Source organism: Triplophysa rosa, linkage group LG17 (assembly GCF_024868665.1).
Source record: "Triplophysa rosa linkage group LG17, Trosa_1v2, whole genome shotgun sequence".
NCBI classification, from domain to species: Eukaryota; Metazoa; Chordata; class Actinopteri; order Cypriniformes; family Nemacheilidae; genus Triplophysa; species Triplophysa rosa.
In genome coordinates, this window is record NC_079906.1 from 3,223,596 (window position 1) to 3,240,670 (window position 17,075).

Consider the following 17,075-nt stretch of genomic DNA (forward strand, 5'->3'; position numbering starts at 1 on the left):
TAAAAAGTGAGCACGTGTATAAGCTGCAGGCTCTAGGATCCCGGGGGAATTCCTGCACGGAGTGATGTAAGGGGAAACTTGCGAATAAATGAAACATCTGGAAATAACAAAAGTAGGCTTCAGATATCATGACTAGCTAGTTAGTTTTTTTTGACTGAATGTTTATTGGTTTTTAACAAGAACAACATACAACTTAACACATATCAAAATCACATACATTAAAAACATAACAATTATAAAATAAATTAAAAAAAACACATAATTTGGAACAGTAGTATCTCTGTACAACATATTACACTATGTACTGTATAGTGTGAATGAACGCCAGTCAGTGTAGTATACATTGTGTTCCAGTGAAAGCATTGCTAACTGGCTCACTGACTGTGCTGTTGGATGTGTTTTATTGATCATCACTCTTATATTCCATGCCCTTTCCCGGCAAAACCATTCAGCTGCCTGCAAATTTAGCACTTACTTTCAGTAACACACAGACACAAATGTTTGTTTTCATACATTGTGGGGACTTCCCAAAGATATGACTTTAATACTGTACAATTCTATCCCCTAACCCTCATCCTACCCATAACCCTAACTCTCACAGAAACCTTTCTACATTTTGACATTTTCAAAAAAGCATAATTTAGTTTAATAATCGGCAAACGGTCCCCACAATGTAGTTTAAGACTTCACCCCTCTGTACACACACACACACACACTTTTTTATACATTATTTATGGCACATTCAGATTCCATCCTGTTGTAATTTATGATACTTCTTTATGATGTTACTTCCTTTTACAACACCTTCCCCAATTCACTTAAGTTGATTGATATTTTCAATTAATTTTGCTTTCTCTCTATAGAAGAAACTGGTTCTGACATTCCACACCTCCACACCAGCAGCCTGTAAACACCTGTGGAAATGTGCTGTAGAAAATCAGGCTTTTTACAAGTGAGTCGTCCTATCAATTCTCTCTGTCTCCGTCTCCGTCTCCAAATAAAATTTCCTTATTTCTAGTTTGTTTGTTTTTTATATAAGGAAGACTGGCTATGGTTTTTTTCACAAACAAGTTATCATAAGGGCTTTATCTCATTAAAAAATAGCAACATTTCCATTCAATTCCAGTTCAGTGTTATGTTGTAAGTCTATGAAAGAGGTTGTATAGCAAATTCAAAATCTTATGTAATTTTGCTTTTGCTTTGAATTCTCCAAGCTAAAATGTCAGCATCACAATAGTTTGGCTATACCTTAAGAGTAAAGTCAACACAATAAAGCATCACTACCAAACACTCAGGCAAATGTCAACTAATATATAATGTTATATAATGATGATAGATGTTAAAATAAAATTCTCAGAAATTTGATAGACTTGTGGTGCTGGTGACGTCACATACTAATTTGCATATGTGTGACATCATCACATCGTGTTTGTATTTGGGCTAGTGTTGGCACTTGATATCGGTTTTGCTACTCTGATTTGTCACATTATACTGTATTTTACAACTAAATGCCACCAGCAGTCACTTTAACTTCTGCTAAAATCCTGATTTATAAATGCAACGGAAAAAATCACACAACGACTACATTAAAGAGCGGCTATATGCTGTTGCACTTTCTCGTCAATGTTGCTGTACTATGAGCGCTTCTGTGATTTTAAATGCAAGTGATAGTTTTATTATAGATCGCGTATTGTGCAGAGCAGACGATTTGGCACAAATTCAGAAATATAGAGAATACACCGTCACACGGAGTTAACTACACGGACGCAGCCACACTGCACCAGACCAAACTCATTGGCAGAGGCCGAGGGCTCGCACTGCACACACATGGAGCTCATCGAGAAAGACCCTACGTTCCATTCCGAAGTGATCATCCCTATTCCCTACTCACTTCGAAGACATAAGCTCTTGATGTGTAAACTCTAGAGGGAAAAACGCAATTCTATCTCTTAATGTGTCCATTTAAAATTTACTTGGCAAAGGAGCAATAAAAACAATGTCATATTCTATTTATTTAGAGCGACGATTTGTATGGCGTCCCCTGTTTTGTTGGGGTGGATATTGATGAGCTAGTCAGCACTGACCTGTGTATTAGTGATCATAAGCTTCTCACTTTGAATTTAAATCTTTCATATTTAAGATGTGCACAAAAAAGGGTAATCAGTTTTAGAAATGTCAGGAACATTAATTATGACAGTCTTTCATGTTTGATGTCAGAGCACTCCAGTGGCGGTCCGTGACTGCGGTCAAGCCAGCCGCCACTTCGGAAACGACAGTCAAACTAGCCCTCACTCGGTTTTGTTATGTGCGCATATACTGCGCATTACGGTAAATGCGGCTTTTTGGATTTCAAATAAAGCGATCTATTTCGAACGTGGTTTCAGTCTGTCGATTGTGAATTATTTAAAATACAAATGCATTTAGAAAATTAAATATATTTATATATAATTTTACCCATAAAACGATGTATGGTATTGAAAAAAGAACCTCAATTGCACTACAATTGAAGGCTTTAACCCAGGCCAAACGGGAAAGATTGACAGTTGTGTTGCTAGGTGGTTGCTAGGCTTTTTTTAAGCTGTTTTTAAACTGCTAGGCAGTTTTTATATTTTTTACAACAATCTTATCCCACCTCAGTGTGTCACACAAACAATATCAGGACTGTTCAATGTGGATTTTTTAATGTACAGAACTTCAAAATGGCCTACATGTATTATTATTTATTTATCTTCAGATCATAATTTAAAGAAAACTGTCCGATTGCACAGACTCATTCGGTCGAACATTCGGTGCATCCCTAGTCTACTCTCATTTTAAAGTGGAATGAGTTTGTGCAATCGGACAGTTTTCTTTAAATTATGATCTGAAGTTATAGAAATAATAATACATATAGGCCATTTTGAAGTTCTGTACATTAAAAAATCCACATTGAACAGTCCTGATATTGTTTGTGTGACACACTGAGGTGGTCTACTCTCATTTTAAAGTGGAATGAGTCTGTGCAATCGGACAGTTTTCTTTAAATTATGATCTGAAGTTATAGAAATAATAGTACATAGGCTATTTTGAAGTACTGTACATTAACAAATCCACATTGAACAGTCCTGATATTGTTTGTGTGACACACTGAGGTGGTCTACTCTCATTTTAAAGTGGAATGAGTCTGTGCAATCGGAGAGTTTTCTTTAAATTATGATCTTAAGTTAAAGAAATAATAGGCCATTTTGAAGTTCTGTACATTAAAAAATCCACATTGAACAGTCCTGATATTGTTTGTGTGACACACTGAGGTGGGATAAGATTGTTGTAAAAAAAAAAAACTGCCTAGCAGTTTAAAAACAGCTTAAAAAAGCCTACCAACCACCTAGCAACACAACTGTCAATCTTTCCCGTTTGGCCTGGGTTAAAGCCCTCAATTGTAGTGCAATTGAGGTTCTTTTTTCAATACCATACATCGTTTTATGGGTAAAATTATATATAAATATATTTAATTTTCTAAATGCATTTGTATTTTAATTAATTCACAATCGACAGACTGAAACCACGTTCGAAATAGATCGCTTTATTTTGAAATCCAAAAAGCCGCTTTTACCGTAATGCGCAGTATATGCGCACATAACAAAACCGAGTGAGGGCTAGTTTGACTGTCGTTTCCGAAGTGGCGGCTAGCTTGACCGCAGTGATCCGTGACTCCTCTTCCAGGGAAGCAGTAATGCGAAGCTCGGCAAAACATGTATTTAGCCCGTCGTGTGTCGTGCACCATTTCAAAATACGTGCCTGGTGCAGACGCGTCGAAAGGGTTTTTAATAAAAGAGACGCTCGCGTTTGCTAGATACTCGCTTAGTCTCATGTGTAATCAGAGTTAAGTGTTAACGCAGTGTCTTCTGAACGCGAGCGTCTCTTTTATCATAAACCCTTTCGACGCGTCTGCAGCAGGCACGTATTTTGACATGATGCACATAGGTTCACGTGAAGCGCTGAACACGTATTTTGAATTTCTGCTTCCCCTGAAGAGGAGGCACCGATCGCCACTGGAGCACTCAACAGTCGAATCTATTGATCGCTATAATTCCATTTTGTCATCTGCTTTAGACGTGTTAGCCCCTTGGAGAGAGAACGTGTTGCTTCATTTACTAAATCTTCTCTTTGGTACACCTCTGAGCTCAGGGCTCTTAAGGCAAAAAGTAGGCAGCTTGAACGCCAATATAAGAAAACAGGTTTAACTGTCCATAAGCTCATGTATGATAAATATTTGACTCAATATATTGAAGAAATGAATGTAGCAAGAACAAGGGACTACTCATCTATCATTAGCGATGGTGCTGCAAACCTCAACAAGATTTTTAAGACAATCAACAATATTCTTCTACCAACTAAACTCCAAATCTGTTCATCTGAGCAGGAGTGTAACACGTTTCTTAGTTTCTTTATGGAAAAAATTGAAAACATTTATGAGTCTATCAGTTTGGTCCCCTGCTCTGCAATTTCTAAGACCTATCCACTTAGTTTTCCTGATGCTGCATTTTCCAGTTTTAATATAGTCACAATTGATTGTATTTCGAAATTAGTAATGGCAATGAACACTACTACATGTATTCTTGACCCAATCACAACAACTGTTCCTAAGGGCTGTCATCTTAATTAGTCCCCACATTTCAAACATTGTGACCACCTCCCTTTCTACTGGTATTTTTCCAAATGCCCTCAAGGTTGCAGTTATTACACCAGTCCTCAAAAAGCCTGGTTGTGATAATTCTGACCTATCGAATTACAGGCCTATTTCAAATCTACCCTTTCCTGCTAAGGTTTTGAAGCATGATGTTGTGGCACAACTCCACTCACACTTGTCATCCAACAAGCTTTTCAAACCTTTTCAGTCAGGGTTTAGAAAGGGCACAGTATGAAGACAGCCTTGGTTCGAGGCATGAATGATTTGCTTGTGTCCACTGACTCTGGGGCCTCTAACATTTTGGTCTTGTTAGATCTCAGTACAGCATTTGACACAGTGTGCTACTCTATCCTGCTAAACAGGCTGAAAAGATGGCTTGGTATCACTGGTATGGTGCTTGCCTGGTTTAAATCTTACCTCACTGCTCCCAGTTTGTTGTTCTGGGAAACATCAAATTTGAAATTGGACGGATATGCCATGGTGTTCCTCAGGGATCTGTTTTGGGTCGCATTTTGTTTAGTGTTATTTTGTTTAGTGTTTAGTGTTTCCTTTAGGGCAAAGCATTAGGAAATATGGATTGGGGTATCACTTTTATGCTGATTATGCCCAAATTTACATTATCTATAAATCTGACTTTGCTGCCACCTCCAGAGTTCTTTTGGAGGGTGTGCAGGAAACAAAAGCGTGGATGCACTATAATTTTCTTCAATTGAATTATTCTAAGACAGAGGTTATTTTTCTTGGCGGCTGGTCACAAAGGTAGCAATTTTAATTTGATTATGAACGATAATGTTGTAGTTCCATTCGCTCATGCACGTAAACCATGGTGTGATTTTTGACACTCATTTGACATTTGACTCTCATATCAAGACTATTACAAAATCTGCATTTCAACATCTCATAAACATTGCAAGAATTAGGCCTTACCTCATTCTACCTGATTCTGAAAGGCTTATTCATGCGTTTGTTATTTCCAGGATATACTATGAAATGAAAAGTTTGTTGGTTTACCAGCTAAATCAATCAAATGCCCGCAGTACATCCAAGAATTCAGCAACACTTGTTCTTACATATACTGCACCACGTCAGCATACCACAGGCATGCTTTATAGTTTGCATTGGCTTCCTGTTCAGTCGCGTATTGTTTTTAAAACACTCACACTAACAAACAAAGTTATGCATAGCCCCTTCTTATTTCTTTGACTTAGTCTCCGTATACACGCCTTCTCGTTCCCTTCGGTCTGCTGATTCTTTTACTCTTCAGCAGCCTCCCTGTAGATTAAAATCTATGGGAGAGAGAGCCTTCTCTGTCACTGCACCCAGGCTATGGAATGCTCTTCCATATACAGAGTCGGCGCCAGGGTGCACAAAGTGAGGGGCTGCTATGTTTAGTGGGGGGGGGGGGGCAGGGTTTATGGGTTTAGAATGGGCTGGTGTCCCGAAATTTCATTCTACCCGTCAGATTATCCTACCAGGCATGCGCACATCAATGTTACGTCATTTTCTTGCGCTATAAAATCATCCTACTTGTTTATTTTATACTGCTACGGGAATCTGATTGTGTATTTTCGTTGTTAAATCATTCTAGGCCTACATATTTATTTAGTACTGGTAGTACAATTATAGGGTATTGCGTTGTAAATTAATCATACATGTTTCTTTTATGCTTGTAGGATAATCTGACAGGGTATTTACGATGTAAATGTATTTAATGTGTTCATTTTAAACTTGTAGGACTATCTGACAGGGTATTTTGCATTGTAAAATCATCCTACCTGTTCATTTTGTCGATGTGGTTTAGATTATAGCCTAAATTTTGCCCTGCGGTAGGAAAATCTGACAGGGTAAGACAATTTGAGGTTGAGACACGGCACATCAAGGCTGAGGTCTCGCTCTGTTCTGTTTCAGTGTGCGGCTCTTCTGGTGTTAAGAACCGGCACTCCGCTATGCCACAGTTTTCTTCTCAATTTTAAGTTTTACCAATTTACTTTTTTTATCAGAGATAATCGCGGAAAACCTGATCTATAGCCAACGTGGTAGGCTAACCAAATCATACCTGTAAAAGCGGCACATTCGCACATAGCGAGTGCGCGAAGAAATCCATGTCCGCACACGTCAGCCGCGCACTGCCTTTTTCATTGAGAGCCAGCCATTTTTAACTATAACACAATAAAAAATCTAGTTAAATCCTGCCTATGGGTGCGCAATACCTGCGAGTTGTAGATACAAAGCTTTTCATCCAGTGCGCGCTGCCGTTTTGAAGTTTAACAATTCTAAATGTCCATTTCGAGGACAGCATTTCATATTTCGCATAGCTTTTTCAAAGCTAATAAATTGAACTGAACTAAAAGACATGAAAGACACTGTATGAAAGACACTGAAACTGAAAGGCTAATTTTTTTAACATCAACTTGGAGGAGAGCAAATTTTGTATGACGTTTTGACAAAAAGAACTGGAAATACACTGATCATAGCCTACATAAATTTGGTGGAAGTTAATAAATGAGGATTATTAATTTAGACGCATATATAGAAAAAAATATATAGAAAAATGTCAAAAGCAGGCTTTAAAGAAAAAGTGACAGAAAAAGTATACAGGGGACTGTTCCCCAGTAGAGCTTCATGTCTAACAAAAGGTTCGCATCATTATAACAACACTAAAGAGCGAGCTCTTGCTTTCTGATAGACAGCCTGTATCTCCACTTGTCACCGTCTGCATAATAGTAATGCCCGTTTCTTGTTAAGCAATGCATATAGAAACGTTGCCGCTGGACGCAAGCAGCCCTTTAGCTTGTGTTTTTAACAACACATGAAAGTACAGCACAAGACAATGTCTTTAAAATCGGTTAACGAATAAATAAATTATTTTTTACCCTCTGCTCTTGTTGTTTCTTTAATAAATATAAACCAAATTCATTCTCCAAATGTTTTTTTTAATGATTTCGTCTTTTATCATTTTAAAAAGTGAGGGGGCACAGTGACTGAAGTGGCCAGGCCATGCCCCCTAGTGCCCTCTCGTGGCGCCGACACTGTCCATATACTATTAGAAATGCACCCACATTAGCCAGTTTCAGGAAGTTGTTAAAAACTCATGTTTTTAAAATTGCTTATGCTGACTGTCATGAGTAGTATTTTATTGTGTTGCTCTGTTATGATTATTTTATGGCTTAAATTATTTTCTATTGTATTATTTGTGTACTTCTTCATTTAAATTTTGTATCTGTTATTGCTTGTGGCACTTTGGGTCTTAGAAAAGCGCATTATAAATCAAATAAAATGTATTACTATATACATAAGTTTACACAGACTTTGATTAACATGAATATTTTAAATACATATTAAAATGTATATATACTTCTAGATACTATACTAGATACCATCTAAAAGAGGATCAATACCTGTGCTGTGCTTAGTGTGCTTTGAGGGTAACTGTGTGCACAAGCAGAGCGCAAACAGCTAATGCGGAGAATGAGTATGTTGTCGACCCCTTAACATTCACATGAGTTACAATATAAGATAAAACACTGTTATAACTTCAAATCGCTGCAAGTATCTGCATGTGCCAAACACTATTTACATTCACAGTGTTAAAACTTACCTTTGGGCTCGCAATAGACCTATTCGCACGGGATTAGTATTATCTGGGGACCTCGTGATTTAGAAATGACCTCCCCACATCTGTATTTCATGTGGCGCATTCGCACGGGATAAGTGAAGCCTGTGATTTTACTCAAATTTACGGACTTATTTCCCGCATATGATGGCAAGGCTTTGCATATAGTTTGTATAGCCTATTGTTGTATGGTGTATAATGATATATGACCGTACCTGTCAGCATTTGAGACCCGCGATCGCGAACCGGACAGATCACCGCGATTGCGGGTCTCAAATGTTACGAGTTTCCATGAGAAATAACAAAACGGGAGACTCCCGGCCAAAACGACAGTGTTGGCAGGTATGGATATGACCCAACACCCGAAATAATATTAAAACACTTCAACACAGCCTCCATTATTCGCAACCAGTGGATAAAACCTTGAAAAATTATATATGAGCCCGTCAAATCACAGAGATGCCGATTCGCACAGGAATAATATTATCACAGGACCTCGGTCTTCGTCAAAATATGGTAGGTAATTTGCTGGGGAAATTTTACTTTACAAATTACAGACATGGCCGCTTCACACGGGATTAAGATCACAGACAACCTCTGCAATTATTACAAATGACTAGAGGTCCCCAGGTAATACTAATCCCGTGCGAATAGGGCTAATGTCTGATACTCAGCTCTGTGTTGGCACACAAGAAGAGACGAGCGAGATCTTACACTGATAAGATATATTGATACAAATCCCACTGTTTACATTCACTAATCGACTGTGCGAGTTTTCTTTGCCCGAGACGTAAGCAGGAACAGCATGCTTTGCACTAAATACATGTAACAGACAAGTTGTATTCAACCAGCAGTCACTCTTAAGCCACGGTCACACTTTTCGTTCCATTGACTTTCATTCATACGCATGCAAATGCATCAGACCCGAAATGCAAGCCCGTCCGAAGTTATTTCGCATTTCGCTGCGTAGCAGGGCATTTTCCAAACGGAAGTGAGCATCCCTATGCCCTACTCCCTTCGAAGGGCTGAGCCCTAGAGGGCATTACTGTCTCTCATGTATGCGTTTGGAACTCCCTTCACAAAGGGAATGACTTGCCAAATGTTACACATGTGTTACGCACGTGCATTCTGAATCCAGCGCTAGTTTGTAATACTTCTTGTTGAATATTGAGTAATTATTATTTCCCTATAAACTAAATGATCTTATACTGTATTGTAACCATCTTAAATCATATTTATCACTGACAAAAGTAGTGTAAAACAAATACAAACTAAATTATTGTACTTAAATTTGTAGGTAACGTCTAAATCCCGCACCATATTTACTTCAAAATGCCTCGCGAGAACTCGTAATCCAAGATCACGTGATCACAAACGGAACTCTCTTCCTTGAAGTGACCATGGCATGTACCCTTCGCTAACCGACTTCTGAAATGGCCCTTCCGCGAAAGGATTCAGGTGTTCACTTTCATTCACCTTCAACGGGCGCATAAATGCTGTTTGGAAAATGCCCACAAAGTTCAAGTTTGTTCAACTCTGACCTGCAAATTTGCGTCACGTGAGTGCGTGAGACCAATTGAAGATCAAAACGTCACAGCGTGACCTCTCGGTTCAGAAATGTTAAAGATGGAGGAATCGTTCCCACCCATTTTCGTAGCACCGTCCAAACCTATTTCGCATGCTCAAAGTCTAGTCTGACCGCATCAGACCCAGACCGCATTAGAAAGACTGTTTTATATTCATTCATTCTCCAGTGAGCTTAGTATGCTCACTGAATTTATCCTCCCAACGTTATTCACGTAAATCAAGTTTGGTAAATTACTACTTGGACTGTTATAATTCTAGGATCGAGTGGCAGAGATAGCATTACTAGTAAGCCGCTTGTAATTGATGCAAGGTCTAGGACTACCATCACTCTTAGTCCTTAAACATTTTGATGGCCTTTTTCATGGCCATGAATGGAAAGAATATAAATCCTTGGGTTGTAGATGGCACATTTAAAGCAAATATGTGGTGTTTATTGAAGAAACTTAACCTTGCCGAAAGCTGCAAATTGTAGACAGACAGGATGTTGATCATTTAATTATTTCTAACGACTTTCACGTGGGTTATTTTTGTAAAACACTAAAATCTGACAAAACATTGTTTTAATGACCAGTTACCCTTACTTTCTGACTAATGAAGCAATATTGACATCCCAGACAGACCCAATAGCAATCCTGCTTCCTTGTACAAAATGTACAACATGTAGTAATCCGTTCTCCCAAACATCACAAAATAGAGACTGTGTCTGTCCCCCGGATTAGCAAACATAAAATAATGCGTAAACCTCTTGAAAGTAATTTAATAAACGTTAAACAAACTAAACATGAACAAAACACAGATAATCAACTGTTACGACTCGGATTGCTAAATATTAGATCTCTCTCTAATAAAGCACTTTTTGTTAACGATATGATAACAGATCATAAAATAGACATGCTCTGTTTGACAGAAACATGGCTAAAACCAGATGATTATATTGCTTTAAATGAATCTGTCCCCCAAGATTATTATTATAAACACGAGCCTCGTCTAAAAGGCAGAGGGGGAGGTGTCGCAGCACTTTACAATAACTCTCTTAGCATTTCCCAGAAGTCGAACTCTAAATATAATTCTTTTGAAGTCATGGTTCTTCATGTTTCAACACCTAATACTAAAGATAAAACTCTTTTTAAATTGATTCTAGCTATTGTATATAGGCCTCCAGGGCACCACACAGATTTTATTAAAGAATTTGGTGGGTTCTTATCAGAACTAGTACTGGCCGCAGATAGACTCCTTGTCGTTGGTGACTTTAACATCCACGTAGATAACGTTACAGATGCCTTAGGAATGGCTTTCAAAGACACTCTTAACTCCATGGGCATTAGTCAACATGTGTCAGGACCCACTCACCTTCGTAATCATACTTTAGATTTAATACTGTCTTACGGTATAAATGTGGACGACGTTAAAATCCTTCAGCAGAGTGAAGACATTTCGGATCATTATCTGGTATTATGTTTGCTTCACTGGCCTACGGCTGCAAATAAAACTCATTGTTACAAATATGGTAGAACAATAACTTCAACTACCAAAGATGCGTTTCTCGATAATCTGCCCGAATTGTCTCAAATCATGAGAAATAACGTTGAAGATCTTGACATTACCACTGAAAATTTTAATTCCACCTTCTCGGTAACGCTAGACAAAGTTGCTCCACTACGTTTAAAGAAGATTAAAAATGGCAGCCCCACACCGTGGTATAATGAACACACTCAGGCTCTAAAGAAAGCGGCCCGAAAAATGGAGCGCAACTTTAAGAAAACTAAATTAGAGGTATTTCGTACAGCATGGAAGGATAGTATTCGAAAATACAGGAAAGCCCTAAAACTTCTAGATCCGCCTACTTTTCATCACTAATAGAAGAAAACCAGCACAACCCTAGGTTTTTATTTAACACGGTGGCTAAATTAACAAAAAATAAATCGTCAGTGACTTCTGATCCTGTATATCAGCATAGCAGTGATGAATTTATGAACTACTTCACATATAAAATCCAAGATATTAGAGAAAAAATTATAACAATGCAATCAGAAGTGAAACCCGCTGAACAAACTAACTACAGCGCCCTTAAGGAGAAAATGCAATTATTTTATACCGTAGATCAAGATGAGCTGTCTAAAATTATTAGATCATCTAAATCAACAACATGCATACTAGACCCTATACCTACAAATCTACTGAAAGAGATGCTCCCAGAAATTATAGATCCTCTTCTTGGTATTATTAACTCATCTCTGACATTAGGACATGTGCCTAAAGCATATAAGGTGGCTGTTATAAGGCCCCTTGTCAAAAAACCCCAACTCGACCCTAGAGAACTAAGGAACTACAGGCCTATATCGAATCTACCTTTCATATCTAAAGTTCTGGAAAAAGTAGTTTCAACTCAATTATGCTCCTTCCTCCAAAGGAATGACATCAATGAAGAATTCCAGTCTGGATTTAGAGCATGTCACAGTACAGAGACTGCTTTGATCAGAGTTACAAATGATCTGCTATTGGCGTCTGACCGAGGTTGTATCTCGTTATTGGTGCTGCTAGACCTTAGTGCTGCATTCGATACCATTGACCACAGCACACTCCTACATAGACTCGAAAATTATGTCGGCATTAAGGGAATAGCTTTGAAATGGTTTAAATCTTATTTATCCGACCGTTTTCAATTTGTAGCAATAAACAATGAGGTGTCACGCAAATCGCAAGTCCAGTACGGTGTACCACAGGGCTCAGTCTTAGGGCCTCTGCTCTTCGCATTATACATGCTACCTCTAGGAGATATAATAAAGCGACACGGAGTTAGCTTTCACTGTTATGCTGATGATACTCAACTTTATATTTCCTCGAAGCCTCATGAAACACAGCAGTTCCATCGAATAATGGAATGCATAGTCGATATAAAAAACTGGATGAGTAACAACTTTTTATTACTGAACTCGGACAAAACGGAAGTGTTACTTATTGGACCGAAAACTGCTATAAGTAACAACCAAGAATACTGTTTAACTATTGACGGATGTTCCATAAAACCCTCGTCGTCAGCAAAGAATCTTGGCGTTCTATTCGATAGTAATCTGTCATTTGAGAGCCACGTCGCCAACACCTGTAAAATTGCGTTTTTCCATCTTAAGAATATATCTAAACTACGTCATATGCTGTCAATCTCAGATGCAGAGAAGTTAATTCATGCATTCATGACATCAAGACTAGATTACTGTAATGCACTGTTAGGTGGTTGCCCTGCAGGCTTATTACAAAAACTCCAATTGGTCCAAAACGCGGCAGCTCGAGTTCTTACACGTACAAAAAAGTATGAACATATTAGCCCGGTTCTGTCAACCTTGCACTGGTTACCTATAAAGCATCGCGTTAACTTTAAAATCTTGCTTATTACCTATAAAGCCTTACATGGTTTAGCTCCTCAGTACTTGAATGAACTCCTTTTGTATTACAGTCCTTCACGTGCATTACGCTCTCAGGCGTCCTGTCAGTTGGTAATACCTAGAATTTCAAAATCAAGTGCAGGTGGTAGATCCTTTTCCTATCTAGCGCCTAAACTTTGGAATAGTCTTCCCTGCACTGTCCGGGAGGCAGACACACTCTGTCAGTTTAAATCTAGACTAAAGACGCATCTTTTTAATCTTGCATACACTACTCTTCCATAATATAAATCTTCGAGGGTTTAGGCTGCATTAGTTAGATCAACCGGAACCAAAAACACAACTGATGTACTTGTTGCATCAAAGAGTACAGAACAGTACTCTACTCTCAGCCAGTCTTGTCTCATTGTTCCAAGGTTACCACAGCGAGCAGGATGCAGTTCATGGCCTGACCTGATGGTAGAGCGGAGAATGGGAAGTGGGGACCTGACAAGAGCTGAGATGATAGAGCTGGATAAAGAAGGACGCGGTCTCTTGACATGTCTTCACCACAAAATTTCAAATGCTATTAGATTATTAATGATAATCTTAAACTATAATTTATTTTATTATTAAGTTTATTTATTTTATTTAGCCTTGTTGTGCAAGCTCTCTGGAGCTTGTGCAGAGGCAGCAGCTTTTGCCAGAGGGGAACTGGAATCCCCTGGTTGGGCCTGGGTTCTCCTGAGGTTTTTTTTCTCGATTAGAGTTTTGGGTTCCTCGCCACCGTTTGCATACTGTTTTTGCACTATCTGCCTGACCGGGGGGGCTGCTTTAGAATTTTAAAGTTTTACTTAATTAATATTGCATATAGGAATTTATAGTCTGTTATATTTGACCTGTGCTTCTCTCTCCTTTATCCTAAATGTGTGCTCTCACTGAGCGTGTGTGTGTGTGGTTTGTGTGTGTGTGTGTGTGTGTGTGTGTGTGTGTGTGTGTGTGTGTGTGTGTGTGTGTGTGTGTGTGCGTACTTGTCTGTGTACGTACGTGTGTGTGTGTGTGTGTGTGCGTGCGCATCCGTGTGTGTGTGTGTGTCTCTATGTCTATGTGTGTTAGTACGTGTGCATATTGTGTGTGTGGAGTGTTTTGTATGTGGGTATGTCTGTCTTCTGTGTTTTCAACCTTTTCTTGTTTTTGCAGGTACAACTTTAATTATTTTGCTTATAGTCAATATGTCTCATGTACAGTTGCTTTGTAACAATGAAAATTGTAAAAGCGCTATATAAATAAAGTTGAGTTGAGTTGAGTTGTAGCGATGCTATGGTAAAGGCCACTAGTCTGCTGTGTAAGAAAGAGTTTGAGTGAAGTAAATGCAACACTGCAAGAGCAATCCCCTACACTGACGTGAGGATCTATCAAATTTGTCAGTGCCAGTCCAGGGATTGGAGGTGGATGGTGATGAGTTGAATGTTCGATGAACTGAAGGAAGTTTTTTAATGTATAATGCATTGTAAGAAAAACGACATATTGGTAGCATAATGTTTTAGGTTGAATTAAAGTTGAAAGTAGCTGGTTGGAGTTTTTCCCAGATAGCAAATTTTTTTCGTTTAGTTTGTAACAATTTTCTGGTTTGGTTGCTATTTGAGTATAACAGATGAAAATAAAATAAAATGCTAAATTGATTATTTGCATGAAAGCATCATTATAAACATAATTTAAATTCATAATTTCTATGTAGTTTTATTTAATTAGTCTGCATTACATAATGAAAGGAGTAGTTCACTTTCAAAAGGAAAATTCTGTCATCATTTACTCACCCTCTTGTCAAGGGTGTTTCAAACCTGTATGACTTTCTTTCTTCTGCAGAACACAGAAGAAGATATTTTGAAAAATGTTGGTAACAGAACAGCACAGCCTCCATTCACTTCTATTGCAACCAATGCAAGTGAATGGGGGGGCTGTTAACAACATTCTTCGAAATATCTTCTTAAGTGTTTTGTGGAAGAAAGAAAGTCATACAGGTTTGAAATGACAAGAGGGTGAGTAAATGATGACAGAATTTTCATTTTGAAGGTGAACTACTCCTTGAAGTTATTGAGGACACACAAATTCCTCTGTTGCCTAATGCAAGTTCTTAATTTCTGTTCTCCTTGTTCCTGTCTCTAGTTACCGTGTATGAGTAGGATCACATTTCTGCGGAAAGCTTTTTAATTAGGAGCTTAAATGGCTGCCAGACAGCAGGCATGCCAAACAAGAGCCAATGTCAGTTAAACCTGTTGTCATATTAACCACATATCAGTTACAAATTTCATGGTCTTGCAAAACTGCACATTTGCACAAACATGCAAAACTGGCAAATATTTCGTCTTCTCAAAATCAGAACAACCACCCTGGAACAGCTTGAGGGTGAGTAACATATAGGCTAATTTAATTGTTTGGGTGAACTCTTCCTTTGAGTATACTTGGAAACTACTGTATGGCTCAGCAGCCGCAGTACCCAAGCATTGGCTGGCAGATCTGCATGGTTGGGGTGTCTATAATATTGTCTGTTATGGTGATAGTAAGTGGGTTGTCCTTTGGTACAGTGTTTCCTATACAGTATGTAGATACAGTATGTGTAGTTGATGACTCGGAAGAATTTGGCTGTTGTAGAGCTGTTAGTAGCATTAAAATTAGTAGCATTTTATGTTATTTGTTCATTATAGATCGTTGAAGTGATACGTTTAGGGGCACCGGGTCGGTGCTGACGACAGATGTGGTCATCACTCAGTAAAATGTTACAAAAAGGTCAAGCAGCTGCCTGAACAAGGGATTTTAGTATCTTTTAGTATCTGTGGTAATCCGAAGTTGAAACATGGATAAACTGTTATTAGCAAAAAATCATTTAAAAATTACACTAAAAGAAATGTTTGTGGCATGAATATTTTTAGGCCGTGAATGGGCTGGATTCTTGGCTTAAGAAATAAGTGTGTCCAAATGCTGATCATTGTGAGGGAGGTTATTCCAGAGTAGGAGCCAAATAAAAAAGATCTGCCTTCTTTAAAAGATTTGGATGTAATATACAGTTATTTTCTTTACGAGGTTTGTGCTTCGGCACTGCTTTTTTGTGCGGACAAATCTAATGGTTTGAGGTATAGTTTGTGTTGTTTGTGAAGTACATCCTGGAAGGCATATATCAAAAAAATGTATCTGAACAAGCAATATCTGCTGCTTTTGTTTTGACCAAATGTTGCGTAAATTTAATAAAATAATAACGTTTTACCCATTTATCAGGAAAATGTCTGCATCAGTCCTCAGTCCCTTCTGATGGCAGAGTTATAGTATAACCACATCTCAAAAGCACATTCAGGCCGGTGGTGATTAATAAAGGAACACAAGAAAGAATAGAAGTATACAGTATAACAGAAGAAAATATATTTTTGCCACGAAAACTCATTGAACAAATTAAATGTTGTTTTGATGTACATGCAACGCAACTGGCCAAACCCAGTGTTGGGTAAGTTACTCTGAAAATGTAATTAATTACTAGTTACTAATTACATATTCAATAGTGTAATTAGATTACTGTACAAATTACTCTCTACAAAAAAGTATTTAATTACTTATTACTAATTACTTTCTATTTCCTATATCAACGTTGATTAGTTAAGTGATTCAAGGATTGACATGAAACGGCTCTTTTAATTCATTCAAATAAATAATATAAAACGACAAAGTAGTATTATTAACTGACCAAAGTATTACAAATGTGAGAATTATACATCAAAGCACGGATTTTAAAGTTAGACTTTGAATTGTTAATGTCAATTCCACTATTGCACACACATATATTGTATTTACATACATGTAT

At 38.0% G+C, this 17,075-nt stretch overlaps 1 protein-coding gene across 1 annotated transcript in view; it reads left to right on the forward strand.

Annotated features, from left to right (window-relative positions):
- The window catches only part of frmd3 (FERM domain containing 3), a 76,485-nt gene that overhangs the window by 38,112 nt on the left and 21,298 nt on the right, over positions 1 to 17,075 (forward strand). The window contains exon 10 of the mRNA XM_057357471.1: positions 864 to 952. Within this exon, the coding sequence (XP_057213454.1) occupies positions 864 to 952 (89 nt within the window). The remainder of the gene's footprint in view (positions 1 to 863; positions 953 to 17,075) is intronic.